At 41.1% G+C, this 15,313-nt stretch overlaps 1 protein-coding gene across 1 annotated transcript in view; it reads left to right on the plus strand.

Moving 5' to 3' along the window:
* slc46a3 (solute carrier family 46 member 3) overlaps positions 1–14,290 on the plus strand; it is a 49,457-nt gene extending 35,167 nt beyond the window's left edge. The window contains 1 exon segment of the mRNA XM_065005062.1: positions 14,230–14,290. Within this exon segment, the coding sequence (XP_064861134.1) occupies positions 14,230–14,290 (61 nt within the window).
* Positions 14,291–15,313: the final 1,023 nt, after the last annotated feature.

Raw genomic sequence — 15,313 nt, forward strand, 5'->3', positions numbered from 1 at the left:
CATTCTGATTGGGTGGGTTAATACAACATGACCATTCTGATTGGGTGGGTTAATACAACATGACCATTCTGATTGGGTGGGTTAATACAACATGACCATTCTGATTGGGTGGGTTAATACAACATGACCATTCTGATTGGGTGGGTTAATACAACATGACCATTCTGATTGGGTGGGTTAATACAACATGACCATTCTGATTGGGTGGGTTAATACAACATGACCATTCTGATTGGGTGGGTTAATACAACATGACCATTCTGATTGGGTGGGTCAGTCACCAAAACCATTCTGATTGGGTGGGTTAATACAACATGACCATTCTGATTGGGTGGGTTAATACAACATGACCATTCTGATTGGGTGGGTTAATACAACATGACCATTCTGATTGGGTGGGTCAGTCACCAAAACCATTCTGATTGGGTGGGTTAATACAACCAAATCGTATAGATAAAATGCTAGCTCCAACAGTGCAGGAGTATCTAACTAAATGCTGACCATTCTGATTGCAGTAGTATCTAACCAAATGACCAACAGTGCAGTAGTATCTAACTAAATGCTAGCTCCAACATTCAGTAGTATCTAACTGAATGCTAGCTCCAACATTGCAGGAGTATCTAACTAAATGCTAGATCCAACAGTGCAGGAGTATCTAAAAATGCTAAATCAACAGTGCAGTAATCTAACTAAATGCTAGCTCCAACAGTGCAGGAGTATCTAACTAAATGCTAGCTCCAACAGTGCAGTAGTATCTAACTAAATGCTAGCTCCAACAGTGCAGTAGTATCTAACTAAATGCTAGCTCCAACAGTGCAGGAGTATCTAACTAAATGCTAGCTCCAACAGTGCAGGAGTATCTAACTAAATGCTAGCTCCAACAGTGCAGGAGTATCTAACTAAATGCTAGCTCCAACAGTGCAGTAGTATCTAACTAAATGCTAGCTCCAACAGTGCAGTAGTATCTAACTAAATGCTAGCTCCATCAGTGCAGTAGTATCTAACTAAATGCTAGCTCCAACAGTGCAGGAGTATCTAACTAAATGCTAGCTCCAACAGTGCAGGAGTATCTAACTAAATGCTAGCTCCAACAGTGCAGTAGTATCTAACTAAATGCTAGCTCCAACAGTGCAGTAGTATCTAACTAAATGCTAGCTCCATCAGTGCGGGAGTATCTAACTAAATGCTAGCTCCAACAGTGCAGTAGTATCTAACTAAATGCTAGCTCCATCAGTGCAGGAGTATCTAACTAAATGCTAGCTCCATCAGTGCAGTAGTATCTAACTAAATGCTAGCTCCATCAGTGCAGGAGTATCTAACTAAATGCTAGCTCCAACAGTGCAGTAGTATCTAACTAAATGCTAGCTCCATCAGTGCAGTAGTATCTAACTAAATGCTAGCTCCAACAGTGCAGTAGTATCTAACTAAATGCTAGCTCCATCAGTGCAGTAGTATCTAACTAAATGCTAGCTCCATCAGTGCAGGAGTATCTAACTAAATGCTAGCTCCATCAGTGCAGGAGTATCTAACTAAATGCTAGCTCCAACAGTGCAGTAGTATCTAACCAAATGCTAGCTCCATCAGTGCAGTAGTATCTAACTAAATAGCTCCAACAGTGCAGTAGTATCTAACTAAATGCTAGCTCCAACAGTGCAGTAGTATCTAACTAAATGCTAGCTCCAACAGTGCAGTAGTATCTAACTAAATGCTAGCTCCAACAGTGCAGGAGTATCTAACTAAATGCTAGCTCCAACAGTGCAGGAGTATCTAACTAAATGCTAGCTCCAACAGTGCAGTAGTATCTAACTAAATGCTAGCTCCAACAGTGCAGGAGTATCTAACTAAATGCTAGCTCCAACAGTGCAGTAGTATCTAACTAAATGCTAGCTCCAACAGTGCAGGAGTATCTAACTAAATGCTAGCTCCATCAGTGCAGGAGTATCTAACTAAATGCTAGCTCCAACAGTGCAGGAGTATCTAACTAAATGCTAGCTCCAACAGTGCAGGAGTATCTAACTAAATGCTAGCTCCATCAGTGCAGGAGTATCTAACTAAATGCTAGCTCCAACAGTGCAGTAGTATCTAACTAAATGCTAGCTCCATCAGTGCAGGAGTATCTAACTAAATGCTAGCTCCAACAGTGCAGGAGTATCTAACTAAATGCTAGCTCCAACAGTGCAGGAGTATCTAACTAAATGCTAGCTCCAACAGTGCAGGAGTATCTAACTAAATGCTAGCTCCAACAGTGCAGGAGTATCTAACTAAATGCTAGCTCCATCAGTGCAGGAGTATCTAACTAAATGCTAGCTCCAACAGTGCAGGAGTATCTAACTAAATGCTAGCTCCATCAGTGCAGTAGTATCTAACTAAATACTAGCTCCATCAGTGCAGGAGTATCTAACTAAATGCTAGCTCCATCAGTGCAGGAGTATCTAACTAAATGCTAGCTCCAACAGTGCAGGAGTATCTAACTAAATGCTAGCTCCAACAGTGCAGTAGTATCTAACCAAATGCTAGCTCCAACAGTGCAGTAGTATCTAACTAAATGCTAGCTCCAACAGTGCAGTAGTATCTAACTAAATGCTAGCTCCAACAGTGCAGTAGTATCTAACTAAATGCTAGCTCCATCAGTGCAGTAGTATCTAACTAAATGCTAGCTCCAACAGTGCAGTAGTATCTAACTAAATGCTAGCTCCAACAGTGCAGTAGTATCTAACTAAATGCTAGCTCCAACAGTGCAGGAGTATCTAACTAAATGCTAGCTCCATCAGTGCAGTAGTATCTAACCAAATGCTAGCTCCAACAGTGCAGGAGTATCTAACTAAATGCTAGCTCCATCAGTGCAGTAGTATCTAACCAAATGCTAGCTCCAACAGTGCAGGAGTATCTAACTAAATGCTAGCTCCATCAGTGCAGTAGTATCTAACCAAATGCTAGCTCCAACAGTGCAGTAGTATCTAACTAAATGCTAGCTCCAACAGCGCAGTAGTATCTAACTAAATGCTAGCTCCAACAGTGCAGTAGTATCTAACTAAATGCTAGCTCCAACAGTGCAGTAGTATCTAACTAAATGCTAGCTCCAACAGTGCAGTAGTATCTAACTAAATGCTAGCTCCAACAGTGCAGTAGTATCTAACTAAATGCTAGCTCCAACAGTGCAGGAGTATCTAACTAAATGCTAGCTCCAACAGTGCAGTAGTATCTAACTAAATGCTAGCTCCAACAGTGCAGGAGTATCTAACTAAATGCTAGCTCCAACAGTGCAGGAGTATCTAACTAAATGCTAGCTCCAACAGTGCAGTAGTATCTAACTAAATGCTAGCTCCAACAGTGCAGTAGTATCTAACTAAATGCTAGCTCCAACAGTGCAGTAGTATCTAACCAAATGCTAGCTCCAACAGTGCAGTAGTATCTAACTAAATGCTAGCTCCAACAGTGCAGTAGTATCTAACTAAATGCTAGCTCCAACAGTGCAGTAGTATCTAACCAAATGCTAGCTCCAACAGTGCAGTAGTATCTAACTAAATGCTAGCTCCAACAGTGCAGTAGTATCTAACCAAATGCTAGCTCCAACAGTGCAGTAGTATCTAACCAAATGCTAGCTCCAACAGTGCAGTAGTATCTAACCAAATGCTAGCTCCAACAGTGCAGTAGTATCTAACTAAATGCTTATGTTCCTAGCTCCAACAGTGCAGTAGTATCTAACCAAATGCTAGCTCCAACAGTGCAGTAGTATCTAACTAAATGCTTATGTTCCTAGCTCCAACAGTGCAGTAGTATCTAACTAAATGCTTGTGTTCCTAGCTCCAACAGTGCAGTAGTATCTAACTAAATGCTTGTGTTTCTAGCTCCAACAGTGCAGTAGTATCTAACTAAATGCTTGTTCCTAGCTCCAACAGTGCAGTAGTATCTAACTAAATGCTTGTTCCTAGCTCCAACAGTGCAGTAGTATCTAACTAAATGCTTGTGTTCCTAGCTCCAACAGTGCAGTAATACCTAACAATATAAAACAATACACGCAAATCCAAAACATGTACAGAAAGAAGTTAAGAAATATAGAAAAATTAGAATGAGCAATGTCAGTGTCCGAAATATAAATGAAGCAAATGAAGGAAATATAATTAGCATAATTAAAAGATCCTCATTCAAATCTGTAATGTTAGAGATATTACTGCGCCGATATCACACTTCCTCCTCTGCTCCTCTGCTGTGAACGGAGCTAGAGCAGTGTTTATCAGACCGTCTCTAAAATCGGTCTTCTCACCAAATCGCCTGTAGCATCCGAACGGTTTGGCCTGTCATTATCATCCCTCTATGGAAAGATGAGACTCTCACGAACACGACGACATTCTCCGTTTTGCTCTAGACTGGGCTTAGACTGGGCTTAGACAGGGTTTAGACTGGGCTTAGACTGGGCTTAGACTGGGCTTAGACAGGGTTTAGACTGGGCTTAGACTGGGCTTAGACTGGGCTTAGACAGGGTTTAGACTGGGCTTAGACAGGGTTTAGACAGGGTTTAGACTGGGCTTAGACTGGGTTTAGACTGGGTTTAGACTGGGCTTAGACTGGGCTTAGACAGGGCTTAGACTGGGTTTAGACTGGACATAGACTGGGCTTAGACTGGGCTTAGACTGGGCTTAGACTGGGCTTAGACTGGGTTTAGACTGGACATAGACTGGGCTTAGACTGGGCTTAGACTGGGCTTAGACAGGGCTTAGACTGGGTTTAGACTGGGCTTAGACTGGGCTTAGACTGGACATAGACTGGGTTTAGACAGGGCTTAGACAGGGCTTAGACTGGGCTTAGACTGGACATAGACTGGACATAGACTGGGCTTAGACTGGGCTTAGACAGGGCTTAGACTGGGTTTAGACTGGACATAGACTGGGCTTAGACAGGGTTTAGATGGACATAGACTGGGCATAGACTGGGCTTAGACAGTCATGGGTTTCGTATGTACTATGTAATAGTGTGTATAGATATTATGGACAGTTTCTGAATTGAAAATATGTGTACAAAGTAGTTTAATACGATTAACCTGGACTGCAATACAGATGATACATATGAAATGAATCAAACAGTACGTAAACATTATTAAAGGGACCAGTGTTCCATTATTAGTGACCCGTGTTCCATTATTAGTGACCAGTGTTCCATTATTAGTGACCAGTGTTCCATTATTAGTGACCAGTGTTCCATTATTAAAGTGACCAGTGTTCCATTATTAGTGACCAGTGTTCCATTATTAGTGACCAGTGTTCCATTATTAGTGACCAGTGTTCCATTATTAGTGACCCGTGTTCCATTATTAGTGACCAGTGTTCCATTATTAGTGACCAGTGTTCCATTATTAAAGTGACCAGTGTTCCATTATTAAAGTGACCAGTGTTCCATTATTAAAGTGACCAGTGTTCCATTATTAGTGACCAGTGTTCCATTATTAGTGACCCGTGTTCCATTATTAAAGTGACCAGTGTTCCATTATTAGTGACCAGTGTTCCATTATTAAAGTGACCAGTGTTCCATTATTAGTGACCAGTGTTCCATTATTAGTGACCAGTGTTCCATTATTAAAGTGACCAGTGTTCCATTATTAGTGACCAGTGTTCCATTATTAAAGTGACCAGTGTTCCATTATTAGTGACCAGTGTTCCATTATTAAAGTGACCCGTGTTCCATTATTAAAGTGACCAGTGTTCCATTATTAGTGACCAGTGTTCCATTATTAGTGACCCGTGTTCCATTATTAGTGACCAGTGTTCCATTATTAGTGACCAGTGTTCCATTATTAAAGTGACCAGTGTTCCATTATTAAAGTGACCAGTGTTCCATTATTAAAGTGACCAGTGTTCCATTATTAGTGACCAGTGTTCCATTATTAGTGACCCGTGTTCCATTATTAAAGTGACCAGTGTTCCATTATTAGTGACCAGTGTTCCATTATTAAAGTGACCAGTGTTCCATTATTAGTGACCAGTGTTCCATTATTAGTGACCAGTGTTCCATTATTAAAGTGACCAGTGTTCCATTATTAGTGACCAGTGTTCCATTATTAAAGTGACCAGTGTTCCATTATTAGTGACCAGTGTTCCATTATTAAAGTGACCCGTGTTCCATTATTAAAGTGACCAGTGTTCCATTATTAGTGACCAGTGTTCCATTATTAGTGACCAGTGTTCCATTATTAAAGTGACCAGTGTTCCATTATTAGTGACCAGTGTTCCATTATTAAAGGGACCAGTGTTCCATTATTAGTGACCAGTGTTCCATTATTAGTGACCAGTGTTCCATTATTAGTGACCAGTGTTCCATTATTAAAGTGACCAGTGTTCCATTATTAGTGACCAGTGTTCCATTATTAAAGTGACCAGTGTTCCATTATTAGTGACCCGTGTTCCATTATTAAAGTGACCAGTGTTCCATTATTAGTGACCAGTGTTCCATTATTAAAGTGACCAGTGTTCCATTATTAGTGACCAGTGTTCCATTATTAGTGACCAGTGTTCCATTATTAAAGTGACCAGTGTTCCATTATTAGTGACCAGTGTTCCATTATTAAAGTGACCAGTGTTCCATTATTAGTGACCAGTGTTCCATTATTAAAGTGACCCGTGTTCCATTATTAAAGTGACCAGTGTTCCATTATTAGTGACCAGTGTTCCATTATTAGTGACCAGTGTTCCATTATTAAAGTGACCAGTGTTCCATTATTAGTGACCAGTGTTCCATTATTAAAGGGACCAGTGTTCCATTATTAGTGACCAGTGTTCCATTATTAGTGACCAGTGTTCCATTATTAGTGACCAGTGTTCCATTATTAAAGTGACCAGTGTTCCATTATTAGTGACCAGTGTTCCATTATTAAAGTGACCAGTGTTCCATTATTAGTGACCAGTGTTCCATTATTAGTGACCAGTGTTCCATTATTAGTGACCAGTGTTCCATTATTAAAGTGACCAGTGTTCCATTATTAGTGACCAGTGTTCCATTATTAGTGACCAGTGTTCCATTATTAGTGACCAGTGTTCCATTATTAGTGACCAGTGTTCCATTATTAAAGTGACCAGTGTTCCATTATTAGTGACCAGTGTTCCATTATTAGTGACCAGTGTTCCATTATTAGTGACCAGTGTTCCATTATTAGTGACCAGTGTTCCATTATTAAAGTGACCAGTGTTCCATTATTAGTGACCAGTGTTCCATTATTAGTGACCAGTGTTCCATTATTAGTGACCAGTGTTCCATTATTAAAGTGACCAGTGTTCCATTATTAGTGACCAGTGTTCCATTATTAGTGACCAGTGTTCCATTATTAAAGTGACCAGTGTTCCATTATTAAAGTGACTAGTGTTCCATTATTAAAGTGACTAGTGTTCCATTATTAATGTGACCAGTGTTCCATTATTAGTGACCCGTGTTCCATTATTAGTGACCAGTGTTCCATTATTAAAGTGACCAGTGTTCCATTATTAAAGTGACCAGTGTTCCATTATTAAAGTGACCAGTGTTCCATTATTAAAGTGACCAGTGTTCCATTATTAGTGACCAGTGTTCCATTATTAATGTGACCCGTGTTCCATTATTAAAGTGACCAGTGTTCCATTATTAGTGACCAGTGTTCCATTATTAAAGTGACCAGTGTTCCATTATTAAAGTGACTAGTGTTCCATTATTAATGTGACCAGTGTTCCATTATTAAAGGGACCAGTGTTCCATTATTAAAGGGACCAGTGTTCCATTATTAAAGTGACCAGTGTTCCATTATTAGTGACCAGTGTTCCATTATTAGTGACCAGTGTTCCATTATAAAGTGACCAGTGTTCCATTATTAAAGTGACCAGTGTTCCATTATTAAAGTGACCAGTGTTCCATTATTAGTGACCAGTGTTCCATTATAAAGGGACCAGTGTTCCATTATTAGTGACCAGTGTTCCATTATTAAAGTGACCAGTGTTCCATTATTAGTGACCAGTGTTCCATTATTAAAGTGACCAGTGTTCCATTATTAAAGTGACTAGTGTTCCATTATTAATGTGACCAGTGTTCCATTATTAAAGGGACCAGTGTTCCATTATTAAAGGGACCAGTGTTCCATTATTAAAGTGACCAGTGTTCCATTATTAGTGACCAGTGTTCCATTATTAGTGACCAGTGTTCCATTATTAAAGTGACCAGTGTTCCATTATTAGTGACCAGTGTTCCATTATTAAAGTGACCAGTGTTCCATTATTAAAGTGACCAGTGTTCCATTATTAAAGTGACCAGTGTTCCATTATTAGTGACCAGTGTTCCATTATAAAGTGACCAGTGTTCCATTATTAAAGTGACCAGTGTTCCATTATTAAAGTGACCAGTGTTCCATTATTAAAGTGACCAGTGTTCCATTATTAGTGACCAGTGATCCATTATTAGTGACCGGTGTTCCATTATTAGTGACCCGTGTTCCATTATTAGTGACCAGTGTTCCATTATTAGTGACCAGTGTTCCATTATTAGTGACCAGTGTTCCATTATTAAAGTGACCAGTGTTCCATTATTAGTGACCAGTGTTCCATTATTAAAGTGACCAGTGTTCCATTATTAGTGACCAGTGTTACATTATTAAAGTGACCAGTGTTCCATTATTAGTGACCAGTGTTCCATTATTAAAGGGACCAGTGTTCCATTATTAAAGTGACCAGTGTTCCATTATTAGTGACCAGTGTTCCATTATTAAAGTGACCAGTGTTCCATTATTAGTGACCAGTGTTCCATTATTAGTGACCAGTGTTCCATTATTAGTGACCAGTGTTCCATTATTAGTGACCAGTGTTCCATTATTAAAGGGACCAGTGTTTCATTATTAAAGTGACCAGTGTTCCATTATTAAAGTGACCAGTGTTCCATTATTAAAGTGACCAGTGTTCCATTATTAAAGGGACCATTGTTCCATTATTAAAGTGACCAGTGTTCCATTATTAGTGACCAGTGTTCCATTATTAGTGACCAGTGTTCCATTATTAGTGACCAGTGTTCCATTATTAAAGTGACCAGTGTTCCAATATTAGTGACCAGTGTTCCATTATTAAAGTGACCAGTGTTCCATTATTAAAGTGACCAGTGTTCCATTATTAAAGTGACCAGTGTTCCATTATTAAAGTGACCAGTGTTCCATTATTAAAGTGACCGGTGTTCCATTATTAAAGTGACCAGTGTTCCATTATTAGTGACCAGTGTTCCATTATTAGTGACCAGTGTTCCATTATTCAAGTGACCAGTGTTCCATTATTAAAGTGACCAGTGTTCCATTATTAGTGACCAGTGTTCCATTATTAAAGGGACCAGTGTTCCATTATTAGTGACCAGTGTTCCATTATTAAAGGGACCAGTGTTCCATTATTAAAGTGACCAGTGTTCCATTATTAAAGTGACCAGTGTTCCATTATTAAAGTGACCAGTGTTCCATTATTAAAGGGACCAGTGTTCCATTATTAAAGGGACCAGTGTTCCATTATTAAAGGGACCAGTGTTCCATTATTAAAGGGACCAGTGTTCCATTATTAGTGACCAGTGTTCCATTGTTAAAGTGACCAGTGTTCCATTATTAGTGACTAGTGTTCCATTATTAGTGACCAGTGTACAATTATTAGTGACCAGTGTTCCATTATTAAAGTGACCAGTGTTCCATTATTAGTGACCAGTGTTCCATTATTAGTGACCAGTGTTCCATTATTAAACTGACCAGTGTTCCATTATTAAAGTGACCAGTGTTCCATTATTAAAGTTACCAGTGTTCCATTATTAAAGTGACCGGTGTTCCATTATTAAAGTGACCAGTGTTCCATTATTAGTGACCAGTGTTCCATTATTAAAGTGACCAGTGTTCCATTATTAGTGACCAGTGTTCCATTACTAGTGACCAGTGTTCCATTATTCAAGTGACCAGTGTTCCATTATTAAAGTGACCAGTGTTCCATTATTAAAGTGACCAGTGTTCCATTATTAGTGACCAGTGTTCCATTATTAGTGACCAGTGTTCCATTATTAAAGTGACCAGTGTTCCATTATTAAAGTGACCAGTGTTCCATTATTAAAGTGACCAGTGTTCCATTATTAGTGACCAGTGTTCCATTATTAAAGTGACCAGTGTTCCATTATTAGTGACCAGTGTTCCATTACTAGTGACCAGTGTTCCATTATTCAAGTGACCAGTGTTCCATTATTAAAGTGACCAGTGTTCCATTATTAGTGACCAGTGTTCCATTACTAGTGACCAGTGTTCCATTATTAAAGTGACCAGTGTTCCATTATTAGTGACCAGTGTTCCATTATTAAAGGGACCAGTGTTCCATTATTAAAGGGACCAGTGTTCCATTATTAGTGACCAGTGTTCCATTATTAGTGACCAGTGTTCCATTATTAGTGACCAGTGTTCCATTATTAAAGTGACCAGTGTTCCATTATTAAAGTGACCAGTGTTCCATTATTAGTGACCAGTGTTCCATTATTAGTGACCAGTGTTCCATTATTAGTGACCAGTGTTCCATTATTAAAGTGACCAGTGTTCCATTATTAGTGACCAGTGTTCCATTATTAAAGTGACCAGTGTTCCATTATTAAAGTGACCAGTGTTCCATTATTAAAGTGACCAGTGTTCCATTATTAAAGTGACCAGTGTTCCATTATTAAAGTGACCGGTGTTCCATTATTAAAGTGACCAGTGTTCCATTATTAGTGACCAGTGTTCCATTACTAGTGACCAGTGTTCCATTATTCAAGTGACCAGTGTTCCATTATTAAAGTGACCAGTGTTCCATTATTAAAGTGACCAGTGTTCCATTATTAAAGTGACCAGTGTTCCATTATTAAAGTGACCAGTGTTCCATTATTAAAGTGACCAGTGTTCCATTATTAAAGTGACCAGTGTTCCATTATTAAAGTGACCAGTGTTCCATTATTAGTGACCAGTGTTCCATTACTAGTGACCAGTGTTCCATTATTCAAGTGACCAGTGTTCCATTATTAAAGTGACCAGTGTTCCATTATTAGTGACCAGTGTTCCATTATTAAAGTGACCAGTGTTCCATTATTAAAGGGACCAGTGTTCCAATATTAAAGTGACCAGTGTTCCATTATTAGTGACCAGTGTTCCATTATTAGTGACCAGTGTTCCATTATTAGTGACCAGTGTTCCATTATTAAAGTGACCAGTGTTCCATTATTAAAGTGACCAGTGTTCCATTATTAAAGTGACCAGTGTTCCATTATTAAAGTGACCGGTGTTCCATTATTAAAGTGACCAGTGTTCCATTATTAGTGACCAGTGTTCCATTATTAGTGACCAGTGTTCCATTATTCAAGTGACCAGTGTTCCATTATTAAAGTGACCAGTGTTCCATTATTAGTGACCAGTGTTCCATTATTAAAGGGACCAGTGTTCCATTATTAGTGACCAGTGTTCCATTATTAAAGGGACCAGTGTTCCATTATTAAAGTGACCAGTGTTCCATTATTAGTGACCAGTGTTCCATTATTAAAGGGACCAGTGTTCCATTATTAGTGACCAGTGTTCCATTATTAAAGGGACCAGTGTTTCATTAAAGTGACCAGTGTTCCACTATTAAAGTGACCAGTGTTCCATTATTAGTGACCAGTGTTCCATTATTAAAGTGACCAGTGTTCCATTATTAAAGTGACCAGTGTTCCATTATTAAAGTGACCGGTGTTCCATTATTAAAGGGACCAGTGTTCCATTATTAAAGGGACCAGTGTTCCATTATTAGTGACCAGTGTTCCATTGTTAAAGTGACCAGTGTTCCATTATTAGTGACTAGTTTCCATTATTAGTGACCAGTGTACAATTATTAGTGACCAGTGTTCCATTATTAAAGTGACCAGTGTTCCATTATTAGTGACCAGTGTTCCATTATTAGTGACCAGTGTTCCATTATTAAACTGACCAGTGTTCCATTATTAAAGTGACCAGTGTTCCATTATTAAAGTGACCAGTGTTCCATTATTAAAGTGACCAGTGTTCCATTATTAAAGTGACCAGTGTTCCACTAAAGTGACCAGTGTTCCATTATTAAAGTGACCAGTGTTCCATTATTAGTGACCAGTGTTCCATTATTAGTGACCAGTGTTCCATTATTAAAGTGACCAGTGTTCCATTACTGAGTGACCAGTGTTCCACACTTAGTGACCAGTGTTCCATTATTAAAGGGACCAGTGTTCCATTACTGACCAGTGTTCCACACTGAGGGACCAGTGTTCCATTATTAAAGTGACCAGTGTTCCATTATTAAAGGGACCAGTGTTCCATTATTAGTGACCAGTGTTCCATTATTAAAGGGACCAGTGTTCCATTATTAAAGGGACCAGTGTTCCATTATTAAAGGGACCAGTGTTCCATTATTAAAGGGACCAGTGTTCCATTATTAAAGGGACCAGTGTTCCATTATTAAAGGGACCAGTGTTCCATTATTAAAGGGACCAGTGTTCCATGTCTATGTACATAGGGCGGCAGCCTCTAAGGTTCAGGGTGAGAACACTGGGTGATTTACCACACTGAGTAACAGTGACTAAGGTTCAGGGCAGGGTACTGAGGTGGCAGCACTGAGCTAGTAACAGTGACTGAGCTAGGGCACACTGGGTGGTACCACACTGAGCTAACAGTGACTAAGGTTCAGGGCAGGGTACTGGGTGGTAGCCACACTGAGTAACAGTGACTAAGGTTCAGGGCAGGGTACTGAGTGGAGGCTAGTAACACTGATTACAGGTTGTAGTGGTGAGTGATTTACTAGTAGCAGTGACTAAGGTTCAGGGCAGGGTACTGAGTGGAGGCTAGTAACAGTGATTAAGGTTCAGGGCAGGGTACCACAGTGGAGGCTAGTAACAGTGATTAAGGTTCAGGGCAGGGTACTGAGTGGAGGCTGGCTAGTAACAGTGACTAAGGTTCAGGCAGGGTACTGAGTGGAGGCTAGTAACAGTGACTAAGGTTCAGGCAGGGTACTGAGTGGAGGCTGGCTAGTGGTGACTATTTAACAGTCTGGTGGCCTGAGTTAAAAATCTGTTTTTCAGTCTTCTTCCAGCTCTGATGCACCTTTTCCTCCTACTAGATGGTGGCGGGTGAACAGCTATGGCCTACACTGAGGTCCTTGATTATCTTCTATCTAGATGGTAGCACATTGAACAGGCTATGGCTACCACACTGAGGTCCTGAGTATCTTCTAGATGTAGCGGGGTGAACAGACTGTGGCTCGGGTGGCTGAGGTCCTTGATTATCTTCTAGATGGTACGGGGTGAACAGGCTGTGGCTCGGGTGGCCTGATTATCTTCTAGATGGTAGCGGGGTGAACAGGCTGTGGCTCGGGTTGCTGAGGAAAAAAATGATTATCTTCTAGATGCTAGCGGGTGAACAGGCTGTGGTTGGCTGAGGTCCTTGATTATCTTCTAGATGGTATGGGTGAACAGGCTGTGGCTCGGGTGGCTGAGGTCCTTGATTATCTTCTAGATCCAGCGGGGTGAACAGACTGTGGCTCGGGTGGCTGAGGTCCTTGATTATCTTCTAGATGGTAGCGGGGTGAACAGGCTGTGGCTCGGGTGGCTGAGGTCCTTGATTATCTTCTAGATGGTATTTTTAAACAGGCTGTGGCTCAGGTGGCTGAGGTCCTTGATTATCTTCTAGATGGTAGCGGGGTGAACATGTGGCTCGGGTGGCTGAGGTCCTTGATTATCTTCTAGATGGTAGCGGGGTGAACAGGCTGTGGCTCGGGTGGCTGAGGTCCTTGATTATCTTCTAGATGGTAGCGGGGTGAACAGGCTGTGGCTCGGGTGGCTGAGGTCCTTGATTATCTTCTAGATGGTCCAAGTCGGGGTGAACAGGCTGTGGCTCGGTGGCTGAGGTCCTTGATTATCTTCTAGATTCTAGCTCAATTGAACAGGATGGTTCTTGTGGCTGAGGTCAATTGATTATCTTCTAGATGGTAGCGGGGTGAACAGGCTGTGGCTCGGGTGGCTGAGGTCCTTCATTATCTTCTAGATGGTAACGGTGAACAGGCTTGGCTCGGGTGGATGAGGTCCTTGATTATCTTCTAGATGGTCAGACGGGGTGAACAGGCTGTGGCTCTAACTGAGGTCCTCTCCGGGTTGTAGTATATTGTGATAGAGCTTTCAATTCCAGGGTTGTAATATTGTGATAGAGCTTCTCTCTCCAGGGTTGTAGTTATTGTGATAGAGCTTCCAATCCAGGGTGGTAATGTGTCTGTCTGTCTGTCTCCAGGGTGGATGTTCTGCGACTGGACAAGGATGAAGAGGCCAGTCGACTAACAGCTGATGATGATGAGGAGGAGACAGAGAGCTGTGGACAGTCACTACAGCTACCACACTGAGCTACCACACTGTGTGAGCTACCACACTGTGCGAGCTACCACACTGTGTGAGCTACAGACACTGAGCTACCACACGAAGGATGGTTCTTGTTGAGCTACCACACTGAGCTACCACACTGAGCTACCACACTGAGCTACCACACTGTGTGAGCCAACCACACTGAGCTACCACACTGAGCTACCACACTGAGCCACCACACTGAGTGATTTACCACACTGAGTGATTTACCACACTGAGCTACCACACTGAGCTACCACACTGAGCTACCACGCTGAGCTACAGACACTGAGTGATTTACCACGCTGAGCTACCACACTGAGTGATTTACCATGCTGAGCTACCACACTGAGCTACCACACTGAATGATTTACCACGCTGAGGTACCACACTGAGCTACCACACTGAGCTACCAATTCTGAGCTACCACGCTGAGCTACCACACTGAGCTACCACACTGAGTGATTTACCACGCTGAGCTACCACACTGAGCTACCACGCTGAGTGATTTACCACACTGAGTGATTTACCACACTGAGCACCACACTGAGCTACCACACTGAGTGATTTACCACAATTGAGCTACCACACTGAGCTACCACACTGAGTGATTTCACACTGACCTACACACTGAGCTACCACACTGAGTGATTTACCTTGCTGAGCTACCACACTGAGCTACCTACACTGAGCTACCACACTGATGGTGATTTACCACACTGACCTACCACACTGAGCTACCACACTGAGTGATTTACCACACTGAGCTTCAGACACTGAGTGATTTACCACACTGAGCTACCACACTGAGTGATTTATCACACTGAGCTACCACACTGAGTGATTTACCACACTGAGCTACCACACTGAGCTACCACACTGAGTGATTTACCACACTGAGCTACCACACTGAGCTACCACACTGAGTGATTTACCACACTGAGCT

This window comes from Oncorhynchus nerka, linkage group LG19 (assembly GCF_034236695.1).
Source record: "Oncorhynchus nerka isolate Pitt River linkage group LG19, Oner_Uvic_2.0, whole genome shotgun sequence".
NCBI classification, from domain to species: Eukaryota; Metazoa; Chordata; class Actinopteri; order Salmoniformes; family Salmonidae; genus Oncorhynchus; species Oncorhynchus nerka.